General features: G+C 39.8%; 1 protein-coding gene across 2 annotated transcripts in view; it reads right to left on the bottom strand.

The window, feature by feature from the left end:
* Window positions 1-44: 44 nt before the first annotated feature.
* The window catches only part of gtf3c2 (general transcription factor IIIC, polypeptide 2, beta), a 38,416-nt gene continuing 18,779 nt past the window's right edge, over window positions 45-19,681 (bottom strand). For both annotated transcript variants that reach the window (XM_022192711.2, XM_051960987.1), the window contains exons 12-20: window positions 17,161-17,192; window positions 16,867-16,996; window positions 16,466-16,610; window positions 10,252-10,413; window positions 9,806-9,884; window positions 8,481-8,609; window positions 7,985-8,239; window positions 5,695-5,808; window positions 45-2,286 (exon numbers count right to left, since the gene is read on the bottom strand). In XM_022192711.2, the coding sequence (XP_022048403.1) occupies window positions 2,086-2,286; window positions 5,695-5,808; window positions 7,985-8,239; window positions 8,481-8,609; window positions 9,806-9,884; window positions 10,252-10,413; window positions 16,466-16,610; window positions 16,867-16,996; window positions 17,161-17,192 (1,247 nt within the window). In that variant the 3' untranslated portion in view covers window positions 45-2,085. The remainder of the gene's footprint in view (window positions 2,287-5,694; window positions 5,809-7,984; window positions 8,240-8,480; window positions 8,610-9,805; window positions 9,885-10,251; window positions 10,414-16,465; window positions 16,611-16,866; window positions 16,997-17,160; window positions 17,193-19,681) is intronic.

Genomic DNA, 19,681 nt, shown 5'->3' with positions numbered 1-19,681 from the left:
TACTCTAAAGGCAGAAAAACAATTCATCAGGTCTACTCTCTATATAGTGTTTCAAAAAAGGCTTTGGATTGAGGTTTATTTTATTGCAAAAACATTTATTAAACGCAACGTTTCAAAAACAGCTAAAGAGAGCATGTGATGTACATTTTGATGCATTCATGAATTAAAGTTCATAAATACCTACCTCAGTTTGTTCATGGCTGAAGACACTGAGATTGTCAATGACATTTGGATAGAACAGAAGAGTACTTTTTAAAACCCTTAACTGAACTTAAAATGTGTCTAAAGAAACAGGTTTCGTCCTGTCATTATTTCCATTTTTTCCATGTAGACACTGAAAAATAAATTCGGTTGTGCTACAACGCTGAATTGGTAAAAGTTAAAAAAACAAAACAATAAAACTATTATTTGAAGCGTCAGAGAACAACAATAGAATGTATTCAACAGGTAAGGAAAGAATCGACATTACATCCAGCAAAGATACAAAAAATTCAAGTATTTCCGCAAATTTATAGCCTGAGTAGTTCTCTTAATGGGATAAAAAAAAAACAGCAGCAAAAATGAGTTTAGACCCAGCTTGTGTTGATGATAACAAAACAAGGAAGTGTATCTTCAAGTGTGAAAGAATAAACTGCATTATATGACTACGTATTGGGGTCTTTACAAGAGAAAAACTTTGATATTCTCAGAGGAAAGAGTCACACATAGTTGGAACTGCATTGCAAGTTTAGAAACCCACAAAATAAGGTTGCAACCCGGCACTGCACATGCACGGTGAAAGATTGTGTTGTAGTTCCTGATGTTTAAAAGTCTTCACCACATCTAAATCAACAAACTGTTGCCTTTTCAATAGGCCTAATTAAAGGCAATGTCTTCTCAAAGTGGGTGTTCAGAATATGGCAATTTTAGGCTAAAAATGACAAGTACTTTATTACTGCTAAATTTGACTAAAGAGGGTAAGTTGATTAGATCCATTTCAGGCAGAACGCATGACAAGGTGCAGCGTCTGTGGTGTGATGGTGTGACAAAAAAAACACCCAAAATATAAACACTGTTTTCCTAAAACTTTTTGGGAACATTTGTGTTTTTTCTCATAAATTTGCCTTTTTTTTCTTAAAAATGGAACACTTTACTCTCAGAGAATATCCAAGCTTTCTTTTGAACACTCTTGCAACTAAGGTTAAGAAATCTGAAAACATAAATTTACAAATTATGATGGAATGTCTTACTGTTTCCAAATTACATCGTTGCAAAGGCAAACAAAAAAACATTCAATATGTTAGGTTTTAATTTTTTGCTCAATCCAGTTTCTCACATTTTGCAAATCAGTCCTTTACGTCTCCCACTTTGTATCCAACAACACATTTACAAGGATAATAACCTATTTCAGACTTGATTGCATGCTGGTATGTTGAAAGTGTTTGCTAAGAGTAACTTAAAGGACAAAATCACTGTTTCTGAAGTCTGTAGCAGAGGCTCTGTTGTGGTAGAAAATCTGGATATTTATCAAAATGTAACCAGACGCAAAACAAACTGTTCATCTAACCCATATCCTGTGTTTACAAAATGTGAGATATCGGACACAACAGGAGAAAATAATTTCTATTTTTGATCAGTAACAACCAAACAAGGCACCAACTACCAGCTGCTGGAGCTTCTCGGATGCAAAGAATTAGACTGTCACTGTCACAACAGAGAAGATGGGTAAATCTAAATAGAAAATAAACTAATGGCTCTCGGACACTGGAAACATGCTAAAACCCTCTAGTGATATCCAGCCACGTCTTTACTACTTTGCCATTTTACTTGCCAGGTTTTTAGACATCAAGACACAAATAAAATGGTCTTCATCTTTGTTCTAATCTGGAGGTAAACGTCTCAAAGACAGATGCATCAAAACCTGGACAGATAAAGCTAGAAGTACCGACGTGGCTTGACATCGCTAGTTTTTAACATATATAAATGCATAAGAATGAGAAATGAATATTGCTTTCACTCATCAGAACTAGTTTTTTTGCAGGTCTGTGTTTTTTGCCTAACGGCTGCAGTCTGTTGGTGACAGTGTGAGACACTGTCCAGCTCCTGCTATAGCTGCTCTGTCTCTGTTGGTGCTGCCTCCCTCTGGTCTTGAGGTGAATACAGAGTGTTGAACTGGGCCTGGGTGTCAACTACCATTTTCTTGACATGAGGGGCGGTCAGTCCTCTCAAACAGTTCAGTCTGACCAGCCCTGACTGGCCGCCGGACACAACCCAGACATGGCAGCTCATGTTGGGGTTGAAACGCACCTGTGGAGAGAAGAAAGACAAAAACATTGAAAGTGATGGTTGACTGTTCTCTCCGTATCAGAGGTCAGTTCAGATTTTAAACGTTTTAGAGAATCTACAGCTTGTTTCTGTGGTTTCAGACTCTACATTTAGTGGAGACAGAGAGGATGGTGTGGAAAAACTGACAATACATTAATTGATACTAACCAGCCCTGAAATATTGCATTTATTCATCACTGTTATGCTGAATGAAGCTGATTATTCTTTTGATGGACTCAATTTGTGGGTCTTGAAACAGGGGTGTCAAAATCAGCCCACCAGAGAGTCCAATCCGGCCCGTCAGACGGCTTTACAAAGTGCAAAAATTACAGAAAAGACATCAGCTGCAAATTGTAAATTTGTAAAACTGCAAATTTAAAACAACCTGACCAGATGTTTTAATCATTAAGTAAAATACTACATCGTTTAGCTCCAGATACCTGAGACTAAATGTTTTGTGCATTTGTAGACACACTGTGATGGGCGAGTTGTAATGTGTAAATGATAAACTGAGGCACAATATTGTTGAAGTTCAATTTATTTTTCTTAAGAAGATTCAGGTGTTCGGGCTGCACAGTGCACTAGTGGTTAGCACTTTCGCCTTGCAGCTAGAAGATCCCTGGTTCGAATCCCGGGGTGGGCCTGGGCTCTTTCTGTACGGAGTTTGCATGCTCTCCCTGTGCATGCGTGGTTTTTCTCCGGGCACTCCGGCTTCCTCCCACAGTCCAAAAACATGCTGAGGTTAATTGATGGCTGTAAATTGCCCGCAGGTGTGAATGTGAGTGTGAGCGTTCGTCTGTATATGTAGCCCTACGACAGACTGGCGATCTGTCCAGGGTGTCCCCTGCCTTCACCCGAGTCAGCTGGGATAGGCTCCAGCACCCCCCGTGACCCTAGTGAGGATAAAGCGGTGTATAGAGAATGGATGGAGATTCAGGTGTTTGGAATGTTTTGTAGAAAAATAGTACATTAAATGTGAACATCTTCAGAATGTACTTTTTTGCACTAAAACAAAGGGAATAACATGTAGTTGTGTTTATTACAGGTGATTATGCTATGATTTGACTGGTCTGGCCCACTTGAGATCAAATTGAGTTCTATGTGACTCCTGAACTAAAATAAGTTTGACACCCCTGCTCTTAGAAAAAAAGTCCACGCTTATTCAGCCTGGTTTGTATTCTTACATTGTGACCATCCAATCAAAGAGGTCTTGGTAAGTTGTAATAGTTGTAGGGCACACCATCCGATGATGGAACTTATGTCACTTAGGCCATAGGGGATCCTCACATATTAGATGATGTGGAAAGTGTAAAAACAATTTTTGGCAACTTTAGCTGCTCCAGGTCACAGAAAACTGACGGACGTTTCCACTGCATCTCCACAGTATTATGCCATGCTGCTGTAATTCTGCTAGGTACAGTAGAAGGCTGACTAAGCCAACGCCTTTTGATCTTCTCCAACACCCTACTCTACACTCTAAATGACTTTAAAGTAGAGAAATGTGACCTCTAAAACTTGATTTATACTCCTGCTAAACATCACTGACACTGCAGTCGAGGAGGGTGGTCTATGTCATTGTGTATTTATGTGTCCCACCGCAGTTACACACTAAAACACTGGGTTGAGATGGGTTTCTTTGCCCCTGTGTTGAGCCTCTGTGTGTGTTTTAAACAAGATTAACAGAAATGGAGCAGATCCTGTTGGAATTGGAGGTCCAGTGACTTTTACTGAAACTACTACAATGCAGAGAAGAAAGAAGACATCAGAACCAAGTGAGTGTACAGATGAACTGGATGAACGGCACATGGCACAATGCTATCATAATGAGCAAACCAGATACAATTACAGCCTCCCATATATTACATTTTGTCTCATTGAAGCATTATCTTTGCACCAACTAATCACAGTAGCTGTGGTTTGCATCATAACAGCTGTAATTACATTTTTGGGACGGTGCAGGCTTGTAGGGTTCATGGAAACACAGAAGGATAGAAGTACAAAGTTTATGTCAAGCCTCTCTTTGTTCAGGATGCAGTGCTTTTGTAGCTGCTGTATGAGTCTCTGTATTTTGGGGCTTCGTCCCACTCCATAGTCTCTGTTTACTGCTTTCACCTATATCAGAGCTGTTTATTTGGACGGGACAGTACTTATTAATGAATGTACAATCTCATAAGTTTACATAAGGTTGCAGTAAAAAAAAGTCAGATTAAGCACAAGGCTGATTTCCATCCGTTGCACTCAGTTACTTTAAGCTACAGTTGATACAAATTGAACATTTTATGCTGCTCTGTTTAACATTAAGAACTTGGGGATTGTATTGTGATGAAGTTAAGCAATATTAATGTGCATAGTTAGCAGAACATTACTGTTCCACTTCATTGCAGTGGAAAAACACCCACATAATGATGCAGCTATTGCCTCTCAGTTAGTTACAAAATTAATTCAGGTGACTACTTTCTGTGTTTATATTGATTCAGAGACAAATGTTTGATTTTATTATGGGTAAAGTTCATTTAAAGAGCTACAGGAAATTCCCTCTGCTTGATTCGAGGAATGATTTGAGTTGCATCGAAGCAGGATGTACAGGATGAACAGGATGAACAGCTGTGGACCAAGTATTGATCCCTGAGGGACTCCGCACATCACGATAGTGTGCTACCCATATTTAATTGCATCCAATTATCTGGATGACTACTCTTACTTCTACTTGAGTGATTGCTATTATAAACTAACAATACTTTTATTTATAAGTGCATTTCTGGTCTCCTCCTCCCTCCTCAGAATGACTCAGCTCTAGCTTTCAGTAAGTCAATATTGCTGCCTCCTCCTTCCTCTCTTTACGGAAGCCCATCTGTCCCTCTCCATCACTATAAATCCTCCTGCTGTACGTCTCCTTTTATTTTTTTCTCTGCCCCTTCTGGAGTCACTCTCTTCCTCTTTCTAATCCATTTATCCCCTTCAGACAGAGAGCCCGGTCAACAACTTGGTGGCGTTTTGTTTTTTGAGATTTTCCCATGAAGCGCCCGTCCATCATTTCATCCCAGAGGGCACAGCGACACCCTCAACTCTGCCGCTCTTAAAATTAAACACATCAAATCCTCAAATGGCTGCTTTCCATCTCCCCCTCCCTCCTTCCACTGTGGGTGACATTTTTCTCATTTTACACATCATTACATTCAGCCCGTCTTTATAGCTGCCCATCAGAGGAGGAGACGGAGGACGGAGGAGGAAGAGGCTCTTCTTTCATATCTCACCTCTGTTTCCTTTCTCCCTCCTTCTACTGTTTATCTTTCCCTTCTCTTCTTCTTCATGTTGCGCTGCAGCAGGAGTCTGATGATGGCAGCACTGTGTGTGTGTATTTTGTGCGTATGTGTGTGTGTCTATAGATACCTTATGCAGTGCAGCCAGAGGCATCTCATCCAGGGTTAGGTTCATGTTTGATTTCAGTTCTGTGTTTTTCATGCGTTTCCACACAGCTCGCTTCTCGCTGCCTTTGAAGCTCCGCTAGAAGTCAGACAGAATAATTAGTACCAAGTTAAATGTACATTATGTTTAAGAATATAACCACTTCTATCCAAATGCAAGGCCATATACATCCAATTTAGACGATTAGCAAAACAATGTGAAAATCATTGCATGCTTTCTTCCAAAACACACAGATTATGATGTGGGGACATTTAGTGTTTGTGTAGTAGTGAAAAAATGCTGGCTTGACTTAAGTATTTTTCTTGCTTATATTGCATGTTTGGGTTTATTTATCAGTTTGAAGTGGTTTTCAACATCAGTCTAATTTGACATTAGTTTAATTGTAAAGCACTTCGTAACTTTGTTTTTGAAAAGTGCTATATGAATAAAGCTATTAGAATTGTCATTATTATTATTTTTAACTCTTCTGTGGCGTCTCATCAAAACACCAGTTTTGTAAAATGAAACTGCCTCTCTCTCTCTGACATGCACTTAGAAATAATTTTTTTTGCTGCCAGATTTTTGGATCCCTAAAAATGAATGAAGAAAATCAGTCAGCAGAAGGAAGCAAGAAGTCATCAATAGCTATTTGAAATCTCGTTTCCTAATTTGTTTATCAGAAGAAGCCAAATTATTACACAAATGATTAATTTAATTGATAATGGATTCTCCCTGAAAATCGATGCTTCAAAGCATCAGTCATATATCCCTGATTTGACTCTTCCATGTGTGTTAACTGGTAATAGTGGCGGAAAACTGAGGCTGAGTGACACTTTGGATATTGGTGGAGCGCTATGCTGTAGTCCACTATGTAAGCTGTCATGCAGCTCCCCAGAAATGCAACTACATGACACACAAACTGTGACAGCTATCTGCTTGGTAGTAAAATGTCAAGTTTACATTGCATATCGATATGCACAAAGAGAATAGTTCTGTGAAACAACATCTGATATGTAAGGATGGTTTGCTCATTATGGAAACACAAAAGCCAGTTTGGTGCCAGTGTAGCTATCTCCCATTTACTTGTTTCAAAGCTCTACCAATCCATGCTTGCAATAATTTCAGTAATAGTAACTTTTTTTTATAAGATTAATTAGCTCCAACTTTGATATGACCTGCTCTGATTCAGTTGCCATTGTCTGAGGTACATAGAAACCCTCCTGCTCACCGACAACTGAAGACTGGATTAGCACAACTCAAGAAATCTATACCATGGAAAAGCTTTCTTTTACCCTCAGGACTCAAAGGGACAGATTTTATATTATCTGGTCAAAGTGGGCTGAGTATGTGAAGCCCATAAGGTCGGACTTTCAGTAAAGTAATAATATGTAAAGGTGTGGAAATAATATGTAAATGTGTGGTAACAATAGTTTTGTAAAGGTAATCCTCCCATACATGTTCAACTCAAAAATGTTACAAATAAAAATTACAAAAAAAAGAAACCCTAATGCTAACTAGTGTTTAAGGTGTGTAACTGCAGAGCAACAAGGACACACCAGTGCATATGAATAAGACTAGTGTTATACTTTCTGCATCCACGAGTATGAAAGGCTACATGTCGACCGATCCACTGATGCGATATCCACGCGAGGCTTTTGGCATCAATAACTTTTTTTTAACTTCACAATGCTATTATTGTTAAATAGCATATCCAACAAGAAAAGCACTCAGTAACTGCAGCACTCCACCAAGGCTGCTCAGTCGTATCATTTCTGACGGATAAGTTCTGACAAGTCCACAGCAATTTGTAGTAGGATCGCAGTCATGTGATTGTCAGCAGGCAGCTGATGTAGCATTCACTTGTTGTCATGGTGATATTATATATAAAGGAACATGGCCGTTATCAATGATACAGAAATCTTAAAAAAAAGTGGATCCAGACTATAAGCCGCATCACTGCCAAAATCGAATCACTTGGTCCTTGTATCACTTCTTATTTCTTCCCTGAAAATTTCATCCAAATCCGTGAGTCCGTTTTTGAGTAATGTTGCTAGCAGACAAGCCAACGCTGATCGTCACATAACTCCACAGCGTTTCACAGCGCTTGGTGGAGAAACTATTAAGCTAATCACCGCTGATGCTAGGTAAATTTAGCAAAACGACTTAAATCATGAACTCACTAATAAAAGAACATGTGAATTAGATTACAAGATTTCTTTCATTTTTAAAGTACTTTGTTCATTAAACCAGATAAAGAAGATTATTATGGACCCACCATGTCGTTATCTTCGTGGTGGAGGTAATGGTTCTTCGCGGCCTCTTTATACGTTGGAAACTGCACAGCAGGATCTCTATCCTTTCTAACTCTTCCTCTTTCATTATTGTTTTCATTTCCTCCTTCAGGAGCAGCATTTGCTTCTTCTGTCTCTCCTACTACTTCAACATCAGCTTCCTCCTCCTCTGCCGCTGTTGCCGTCTGACTTTCTTCTTCAGTTTCATCACAAGGCACCACAGATGTGAGGTAAACAGGCTGAGGGGAACAGGTAAAGGCAGAAGACCGTCAGCCTGTCTTCACGTTTGATCAGTAGTTTTTACTGTAAAATGTATATTTTGATAGTAAATGAAAGCTACTGAGGTATGTGATTACCTGTGTGTTTTCTACATGTGTATTATTTCAGATGCACACCGTTTGATGTCAAAATGTGATTTGACAACAAATATTTTAAAAGAAGGGGGCAAGAAATAAACTGATTAAATTTTTAAAAACTTACGAATCGTCTCTCTATTGAGCGTTTGAGGTAGGGAAGAGTGTAGCTGATCTGAGGTAACATTGAGAAAATCACGTCTCCATTGCAGTCTGATGTCAACACACCGTTTAACCAGTCACTGTAATGTATGGACTACAAGGACACATGGAAACAACAATAAGAAGTCACATCCACTCAACAAAAATATAAACGCAACAGGGTTTTTTTTGCTCCCATTTGCATTGTGCTGTGTGATAAAACTGCACCTTTCAGAGTGGCCTTTTATTGTGGGCAGTAGGCACACCTGTGCACTAATCATGGTGTCTAATCAGCATCTTGATATGGCACACCTGTGAGGTGGGATGATTATCTCAACAAAGGAGAAGTGCTCACTATCACAGATTTAGACAGATTTGTGAACAATATTTGAGATAAATGGTGATATTGTGTATGTGGAAAAAGTTTTAGATCTTGGAGTTCATCTCATAAAAAATGGGAGCAAAAACAAAAGTGTTGCGTTTATATTTTTGTTGAGTGTATTAGGTCATATAGCAATGTTGTTATAGTATTTGTAATACAGGATTTTTTTAAATTTGCATGCTTTCATCTATTCTAGCATGTGTACTTTTTAAAAAATGACAACAAAAAAAGTCCAAGACAGGACTGACAGTGATCTTTATTTTCCTTAAAGTCAACGAATCCAAAAGTTATGTGTGTATCCAAAACCAACAATCCTGAGCCACAGAGCTCCACTGTTCTCCAAAAACTAAAATTTGAATTTTAAAAAAGTCACTGAACCACATAGCAGCACTGGATGACACGATAGTTAATTTTGAATTCAATATCAGGACACAGTCCTGCTCCCACACCCTGCTGCTATAAATACTCTGTTACATATTCCTGCTTTACAAAGATTAGCTGAACAGCTGTTTAAGAAATAATTTTGCTTTTTGTGAAACTTAAATGTTACATTTAGAGACCAGCTTTTGAAGTCATACATCTTCTGAAGGAACAAGTGGGCAACACACAAGGCAGACAAGTTAAACAATATTATGAGAATAGGAAAACGCCGATTTTTTGTCTGGGTTAAACTGGTACCAGCACACTTAAAAACGAACTTATTCATATATATTCATTACTAACACTCCACGACTGGCACATAAATCCAAAACCAGAGCACAGCTGGGATTAAATCATTTCCTAAAGGTTCTTCAGCTTTGCCAACAGGACTGTCGTGCACACAATTCAAGGGCTTCCTCAAGTGCAAAGCTAATCTATTTTGTACTCTGTGGCTGACTTAGGAGGACACTGATGACTGAGGGACGGAAGATTAAAACAGTCACACTCACCCACAGAGTGGCAGTCCGAGGAATTGTCAAGAAGGAGCGCATGTTGTGGTCGATGTAGTGGACTCCATGTACACCTTTCCTGAATTAAAACAGAAATAGCACACATTATATGTGGTAAGTAGGATGAAATCTAAGAAAGAAGCCTGCAAACAGATATTTCATGTCTTCTGTGTGTCCTGACTGATACTATGGTAAGTTAGGCAGTTTTTTTCAGGTGTAAATATTATGCTTGCATTTAACCAAACTTCTTATTTTGTATTAAAAACTGTCAAAATTTCATATGTCTCAGAGACACGTTACAGAAAAAACTCTCCTCCTATGTAAACACTGACATGTAAAAGTTTGTGAATCTTTAACGTTCAAGGTTACTTTATTTAAACCCGTGGGTAGATTTGTCTGAATCTGAGTCTAAGTTATGACAGGGGAAAACAGAGAAGCTTTCTTACGTAACATAGGCACTCTCCTGGGCCGGCAGGAACCCCGGTGCGTTCAAAGGCCAGTAGATTTCATTGGTAATGTGGCGTTTCTGGACAGTGATGGGATTGACGAGCCTCCTCAGATCCCACATCTTCACGTAACGATCTTCACCCGCTGTCACCAACAAGTGCCTGAAAAAGAAAAGAACTTTGACAGTTTGACTAATGAAAAATGATCAGAGTCCATTTTGATTAAAGACATGATAATGATTAGAAAACAAGCCATGATTTTCCATTAGTTGTTAAACTGGCTAAATATGTGAATTTAATTCTAACGCAATGGCTGAAGTGGAATTCATCATCCCCCTAACATTGATCACAACTGACAACACTGTCTGCCATAAAACAAATGAAGACAGAGCAATCAATACAATCAGACTTAATTTGGAGAAAAATAAGCTTTATGAATGTGAGGAGCAGAGAGAGAGAACAGATTACAAACTGTTGAAGTGGGGAAAAAAGAAAAGAAAAAAGAGCATTAAGAAACACAGAACAGGAACAGAGAGAGAGAGAGACAGTTTTATCTCTTAACATGGCTGCGTAATTAAAAAGCAGTGATCCAGACAAGATATGTGTCCTCTGAGTGTCTCTGCTGCCAGCTGACCACTTTCTCCCTCTGTGGGATTAATCTTAATCTGTTATTCACCTTTGGTTCAACTTTAGTTCTACATCTGCCTGCACAGAAAAAACGACTATGGGCAGAGGAACATGGTTGTTTTTCAAATTAGTTTCAGATCCGCTCAAAGATGAATTATGCTGCAGAGGTGTTAATGGCAACATTAATTACCCAGAGACGTTTCTATACAGTGTATAAACCTCAAGCATGCAATGTGAATACAAAGTTATATTAAGGAGTCTGAGCTAATGCTGTCTAGGAGGTGCAATATGGGCCCATTAGTGCTTTTTAGGGTCACTGCTCCATTAAATGAGGATAATAGACATAAACTACAATTATACAAAACACAATAGACAAGCACCAATCAGCCCCAACATTAAAACCGCCACGATAATATCTTGTTGGTCCCCTTTGCACTGCCAGACCAGCTCTGTCCTGTGGTGTCTGGCACCAGTAAGCTGGCAGAGGATCCTTTGGGTCACGTTGTTTGTGTTTTGGGACCTCTACGGATCAGGCTTCTGCTTGAAGGTTGATGTCTGTGCAGGATGGAGGCCGAGTCAATGCCTTGGGCTCTTTGTTGTGTTCCTAAAGCCATTCCTGAGCAGTTTTTGAGGTTTGTCCTACTGAGGGAGGCTTCTGCTGTAATCATGAGGGTTTGTGCTTTGTCTGCAGCAACAGGCTTCTTTCTGCTGCATGAACTTTTGGTCTTTCAGGGCAGCCTGAACCTTAGAGTGACAGTGTGGTCCAACAACAGGAACCTGTTGCTCACTCCTTGCTCATAGGGAATCCAAAGGACAAACTTTGGATGGTTGGGTTCTCTGTTTAAAATTTGTAAAGTCTTCATCTGACTATACTAAGAGGTGACATTTTTGCATTGATGCTATATAAAAAAATGTAATCAAAGTATCAGTAGAACCTCCTTCATGGGTCATTCTCGTGGGAAAAAAAAATCAAATGCAGTGGAGGTACCTTTGAGCTGCCCTGAAAAACTACGGTGTGGGTCTTAAAGCTGATCGGTCAAACTTGGAGAGGAGAAATGGTGATTGGATAAACTGGGAGAGAACTGTCAACATTTGCACCACCTGCACCTGTTCCTAGTTGGAAAGCTGCCTATTGTTTGGAGATGGGTGGTACAAGTCAAAGTAATATCCACATGAATGCCAGGACATGAGTTTTGCCAACAGAACACTGCACTGTACTGAGATAATCAATGGTATTCACTTCACCTGTCAGTGGTTTTAATGACGTGGCTGATTTTGACTACACTGAAAAAATGGCACGTGGATGGTGGAGCGATTAAAGTTGCGTTCATCACAAATCACTTATTATTTTTACTGGTTATACTAATAAATGGCCTGCAGGTAAGGCAGTTAAAAAAAAAATTAAGGTCTTCATGCAGTTATTTCAGGCTAAAAAGATGAGATCCATAAATGAATGAGGAGAGAGCCATGATTGAAATTAAAATGGTCACCAGGACATAAAAACTGCATGTTTATTAACTTTGCTCCACAATAAGGTTTAAAAGGCATTTCCTAAGTCTCCTCATGGCTGAAAAATGACGACTGCAGGCAGCAAACATTAGAGGGTATACTGACTGACAGAATCATCACTCTGCTGGTCACCGGGTGCAGCAAAAACCCACAATCCTCACTAACTTTTTAATAAATGGTGGTGGCGCTGATAATAAAAACGAGAAGGCTGCTAACATCTTTGATCACAGGAGAAACTGAGCACAGAGAAGCTGTAGGGACGGGATGTTTTAGGTTTAAACACTCTGGCTGATGGTGGAGTTTGAAAGCAGATGTTGATATCTCCTATTTTCAGAAGTTCAATACACACTTACAAAATGTTCTCTTTCAGCAGTTCTACCAAAACTAAATGCATGTCAAGGAAGAATAACCTCTGTTAAGTTATTTACATAATGTGACACTAAAAACCAGATTATAACCATTTTTTAGCTGGGTTGTCAGGGCCCTAAACGAAGATTATGTTGATTCATTCACACTGCAGATTTTGCACATTTGTCACCACTGAACCTGTTCAGGAAGAGAAAAAAAGATGACTGGGCACTATTAGATTTTTAATAAAAGGTTCATCTTGGTCCAGGATATTGCTTTACCCCTAATGCTGACTTGCACTGCATATCAGTGAATCGTTGTAGCAGACATGGGTGATGATCTGCATATAGATCAGCTGGGTAACGGAGCAGAGAGAAATCATTTTAGAGGGACGAGACAGTCTCTACAAGGGAAAAAGTGAAATCTGGAGCTATGACCTTTTACGGATACTGTCCAGTCAGTGTTCACCTCTGAACATATAGAGGATGTATCAGGATGTATTCACCTCTAGAAAAGTAATAAATAGTTTATCTAAATGAGAATATTTCTATCTGCACTTTGGTTACTTTGGTTAACAAGAAAAGCATTCAGAAAGTGCAGTACTTCGCCAAGGCTGCAATTTGTGGCAGAAATCATGGCACCATAGAATGTGGCTGTTTAATATAGATGTACCCATAAACAAAATGACATTGCGCTGAGCACAGGTGTATGTTATACATGTGTATGTTGTGTACGGATACCGAATCACGTGACCTAAATATGTAGCAGGTGGCGGAAATTGATGGGACTTGGAAACACCACCACAATTTAACCAATTCTTCCTTGTATCAGTTCTGATGGATAAGTCCCAATAAGTCAGCAGTGGGCGATTCGTAGTAGGATCACAGCCATGTGATCGTCCGCAGACAGCTGATGTAGCATTCACTTGTGGTCATAGTTACAGTGACACCGTGCTCCTATCTGGCAATGACACAGACATCTTTAACAAATTAGTGGATCCAGACTATGAGCTGCATCACTGCCAAAATCTAATCACTTGGTCCTTGTGTCATTTCTGACCTTCCCTGAAAATTTCATCTAAATCCGTAAGCCCATTGCTGAGTAGTGTTGCTAACAAACAGACAAACAGACGGACAAACGTATGCCAATCGTCACATAACTCCACTGTTCCTTGGCGGAGTGTAAATACTGTGAGATTGCAAACAGCACAATTACTGTTGTTGCAAAATTACTGCACACTCTGACTAAAATGTGTTAGTCTATTTTCTCTAGAGACGGATATTGAACCTCAGTATTCGACTATTTGACTGAACTGAACCAAGGATGTTCTGCTGATGTGATTTTCCCTTTAGCCATTAGGTTAAAGCCTTCAATGGAACTTAATTATTTTGTCAATGTCTGGGTGCATTTTACTCAGGCTAGGGCTACTACAGCTGAGTTGTGTTTAGACTTTTGTTAAATGAAAAAGAGACTTGGCTGGAGAAAAAAAAGAAGCTAAGGAGTAAAAAATATAGCTTCATTTAGGCAGCAGTATCACACTGGTAGTAGAATTTGATTTGCAACTGAAACCAGCCTGACCTTTTAGCTGGTAGATTAGAATGACATTTCATAGAGTCGACCACAGTATACTACTGTCACAGATGAGGAAACAGGGTTGGACTCTCCAGCTCAGTCCTAGTGCACATACACACTGATCGGACACAACATTAAATTCACTGACAGGAGAAATGAATAACACTGATGATGTCGTTAAACTGGTGCCTGTCAAAGGATGGGATATACAAGACGGTTCATGAAGTTGATGTGTTGGAAGATGGAGAAACATGGAACCATGAAGATCTGAGTGATGTTGACAAGGGCCAAACTATGATAGATTTATAACTGGGTCTAATTGGATGGTGAACTAGCGACAGGGCCATTGACTATAAGGTGACTGATACATGTGGGATGTGAAGGCTGGCCCGTGTGGTCTGAACCCACAGCAGACCCACAGCATAAATTGCTGACAACCTGTCCATTTTGGAATATTAGAACATACAGAATAAATGGTCCCCAAAGAAAGAAATAGCACAATAAAAAAAGGTAGTATAAGTTCTTGTTTTGTACCTCTGCTCTATACTCTCTGTAGGTTTAAAGTCAGATAAAAAATCCCAGCAGGAAGATGGAGCTTTACTTATAAGGGGAGGTCACATTGAAGGAGCTGAGAAAGGCTGCAGCCTCAAGGACAGTGCATGCTGACTTGCGCAGAGATAAGTGAGGTTACCTCATCTGAATGGTGATAAGAACATGGCTGCTCGCCCGGCCTTGTACCCTACATTCTGAATTAGTGCCTGAACACATTGGAGCACGAGCTTTTTGCCTCCTTCAGTGTGACTGCATACATTCAGAATTTATTGTGTTGCCTTTTGCTCAGAGTACCGGAGCTTCCCTAAACTTTTTAATTGCCTCTGAATACAACTGCCAAAGTAAAGGAGATGGAGGAAAAACTGAAAAGACACACAAGCAAAGAAACACCTGCAGTCATTCACTGTTGTGATCTTAAAACTGTCCTATGGTTTCTATCATTTCTTCCATAAATGTTTTCTTGTAGGTGTTTGACCACATTCCAGGTCGTGAGGTTCTGTAAAACCATTTGAAGCTGCAACTATTATCGTGTTATTGCACAAACAAGACGACATGGCCATCAATATCCCCCGCCACATGTGATGTCTATGAGTCTATATCCAAAATAGTGATAGAGGGCCATAACTCTGTTAAATATTATTGCACAGGTCTCATTTTCCAACTTGATCAAGGTGTCCATGGTGTGAAGCTACACACTAAATTTCGTAATCCCAGCTGTAATAGTTTCCGAGAAAAGCTGTCCCCTTCATATGAGTCTATATCCAAAATAGTGATCAAGGGCCATAACGCTGTTAAATATTATCGCACAGGTCTCATTTTCGAACTTGATCAAGGTGTCCATGGTGTGAAGCTACACACTAAACTTCGTAATCCTAGCTGTAATAGTTTCCGAGAAAAGCTGTCCCCTTCATCTCGGATGGAGGGAGGGACGGAGGGACGGAGGGACGGAGGGACGGAGGGACGGACAGACGCACGGACGCACGGAGGCCAAACCTATATCCCCCTTTTCCACTTCGTGAAGGCGGGGGATAATAAACTTCATTTGACCTGGAAGTCAACATGTAGCAACAACCACACTAACCACTTGGAAGTCCTTATGAACTGACATCAATCTGATGATCTTACATAACTTTTTGGTGTGATGCTGGTGACCTATTTCACTTGAATCACTTGGATGATTTACAACATTGTCCCTGTGTACTTGCAATAGATTGATGTGTTCATATAACTGTTACACTTGTCATTACTCTCATAGGCATACGCTATTCATCAATCAAGATTCTATGTCGTGCAGCGACAAGCTGAGTAGGTTCAAGACGAATGATAGTCCCAACTCTGAAAGTTTATCTGGACAATGTTTAAAGCTCACCGGGACCAAATGAGTCAGTCCTGTATTGCTTGGTGAATGAAAATGTGTTTGAAATTCAAGAGACTGAACAAAACATTTTTATACAAAAGACAATAATGGAAAATGTATAGGACAACATAGGGATCTTGGAAAGAGAATCTGTAAAGTCGTCCTCCATCACACATTCACAGATGACTTATGATAATAAATGTAAATGCTGCATCAGCAGACATATGAGATAAAGGATTAGTAGCCCACCTGGAGGCAGGACAGAAGGCCAGGGCTCTGACTGCATGGTCATGAGCAAGTAGGCATCGATACGGCAACAAACTCAGTGACCTATCCGATTCTCGCACTCGCAACAGCGCAGACTTCGTTGACAGATCCCATAGACCTACTATACCTGCAGAGAGAAGGAGGGAGCAAGAATGTAGCACACAAAACAGTACAAAAACTGAAAATACAGGCTCTAATTATTATTGTTCAACTTGCAACAGACACCAGGAAAAACAGAAGTTGATGGAAGTACTATATAACCAAGAAAAGATCTTGTTGAAGAATAAAGTATGCATATGGATGAATCTGAGGGATCCAGATTTGTTCAGTCTTTCCAACACTGAGCAGTTAATCAAGAACATCTTAAAGGGATCAATGCGTACCATCATAGAATCCAACAGCCATTATATTGTACGGCTTTTGAGGCAGCCAATCCATAGACATGACTAGTCCACTCATTTCATGGCGAGGAGCTTTGAAGGAACCCAGCCTCAAAGTTAGTACTCCTTGTGCCTGCAGAGAACAAGAGACAGGAATTACAACACACACACTAGGGTTGAGCATTATATTTTCCTGTATGCCAATGCTATTTACATGTGCTAATTCGTAGCCTAATAAGTAGGTGTTCAGAAATAAATACAGGGAACTGTGACAGTATGATAAGAAGAGGAGCCTACCTTGTATATTCTTGGTTTTTCGCTGTCTGCTCCTGTGGAGAGACGCATAAAACCAGACCTAGTAACTGTTAAAAGGTGGTGAGAAAGCTACGCATTGCGATCTATACAAAGAACATGAACATGGGCATTTCCATAGAATGAAAAGTTATAATCTAGTGGTGGAAGTCATGTGAACATTTTTGTATTGCTTCATCAGTACAAACAGTAAAAAATCTGTTTTATGTCACGTCCTATAGGCAGTGAGGACCACCATCTTGGCTGTACATCGACAGACTTGGCTCAGTGTTCTTCATTATGAGTAGCACTTTGTCAGTGTCAGATGTAATTAAGGTCAGTTGCGCTCCAAGCAGAGCAACATTAGCACTTGAACATGATGAGCCATTACCATGTTATGACTGTTAAATGTTTTTTTAACATGCCAACACTGCCATGGTAAGGATTCGCTCCAGAGAAAATCTACTCCTTTATCCTTTGTCAACATGTCTGTATGGCGTTTTTGTATGATAGAAGACAGACAATGAGTGAAAAATCTGTCAAAGTGATGGCTCAGCATTTTGTCTAGAAATTGCAGTGTACCAGTGACAGTCTTAGAAACACAGATTCACACTTACACAGTTTCATATGTAACAATTCTGAAGAACCAATGCTGTGTACTTGCAGGGTGGAGCTTTCCGTATTTGTGTGTGTTTAGAATGTTGTTCAGGTGAGCTGGTATGCTCAAGCTGCAGAAAGTGTGTTGGGTGGGGAGAGAGCTTAGATTTTATAGAGCTGCACATTCTAAAGGATGCAACCATGTAGAGTTACACTGAAACCATTTAATGGCTGGACAGGATCATTTTACTGGGAAAAAAACAGACTAAAACTTTAAAGGTATTATTTTTGGCATCATTTGACAAAAAATCCATTCTAACCTTTTGCGATTTAGCGTCTCTACTTCCTAGTGGCTGTTTTTTCAGGCTTTAAAAAATATAGGCCTTGACACCCGCCCAACCACAGGTACTCCTAGGTGAGATAGCATAAGGAGCAACAAACTCGGTAGAGCGAGTAAGGCCACCGTTGGAGTGCCCTCTCCTGTATGATTGATCGTTTGTTGTTAATAATGATGTTGTTTCTGTTGTTTGAGTGAATGTATGTCTTTGTCTACTGCAGAACAGGGACCTGCTGAAAATCAGTTAGTTAACTGAGTCAGGCTTGATTATGTTTTTAATTTTTCCCTGTTTAATAAAGAATAAAGAAAGAAAGAAGAAGAAAGTCTGCTTTGCGAGTGGGACTTGGTGGCTAAATGGGTAAAACAGACAACTTTCATTCGGAAGAGTGGTGTGAAGCCAGAATTGAGTGTTCATTTTCTTTTAAACTAACTATTTTTGTGCATACACCTGTACTTGGCTGGTGGGAGGGACTCAGGGTACAGAGGGCAGATTTCGAAGCTGTCATTTTGAAATCCTTTCCTTTTCTAGATTTCTGTCTACTGCAGTTTCAAGAAGCCTGTGGCTAAATAAATACTGGGGAGGGTAATCATGTCAGACAGCAACACCACTCAATATCATGTATGGACAGACTACTGCTGCAGTGAATAAATAGATATTGGAGGGCAGCACTTAAGCTGAGTGTATTCAGTTATTTTATAATGTCAGCCTTCTAAAGTACGAACAGCAAATTCATTTCGTTTAACCTAAAATGTAGACAATAGGAACCAGTCGTGAACTAACCGTGACGTCACCCGTTGGTGTTTCAATGCCGAGAAAATTAAGCCCGGATTTTGCTACTTCCTGGTCGCCATTTTGGATTTTTTGGAGCCAGTGACATAAAAAGCGTCATCAAACAGGCTGAACCGGAGAGCAACTAGGGGCAGGACCAGTCTATGGGCAGGCCAGACTGAAGCCAGACTGCTGAAAGCCTCACCCTAAAGGATCTGTCAATCATTCCAGACAAGACTGTCTATCAAGTATAGCCACGCCCCCTGGCTCCGCCAACTTTAACGATTTATTTAAAATTCAGTATTGATTTATTTTAAGATCGGCCACCTGATCTCTCATTTTGACCATGAAAACTAATGGGAAAAAAATTCTGAGCTGTAGAAAATCAGTCTATCAAATTTTATTTTTTCCGGTGATGAATTGGAGTCTATGGAGCAAAAGCTTTTTGGAGCCAACCCCAGCGGACGGCATGATATTGCAAGTTTTTGACACTTCTGGGTGGGCTTCATTTTTGGAGCCAGATGCTACGTCCATCTTTATATACAGTCTATGATAGGAACTATAACCTATGTGCTCAATGAAGTGTCAAAGATCAACATGTACCAAAATATTTCTTGAAAGTGGAATTACTGCCACACCATTGTATTCCCCCACCAGTCACTCAAGTAGCAGTTTATTTTCAAGACTTGTGTTCAAACTTAACCTTACATTCTTTGGAACTAAAATGTCATCAGCACATTTGCCATGATTAAAGTATAAATTGTTAAATTATGAAGAAATATCGCTTGTACAACAGACAACCCTCCTGTCTTTACTATCACCAA

This window comes from Acanthochromis polyacanthus, chromosome 16 (genome assembly GCF_021347895.1).
Source record: "Acanthochromis polyacanthus isolate Apoly-LR-REF ecotype Palm Island chromosome 16, KAUST_Apoly_ChrSc, whole genome shotgun sequence".
Taxonomy (NCBI): Eukaryota; Metazoa; Chordata; class Actinopteri; family Pomacentridae; genus Acanthochromis; species Acanthochromis polyacanthus.
This window is presented reverse-complemented; position numbering and strand designations above follow the sequence as displayed.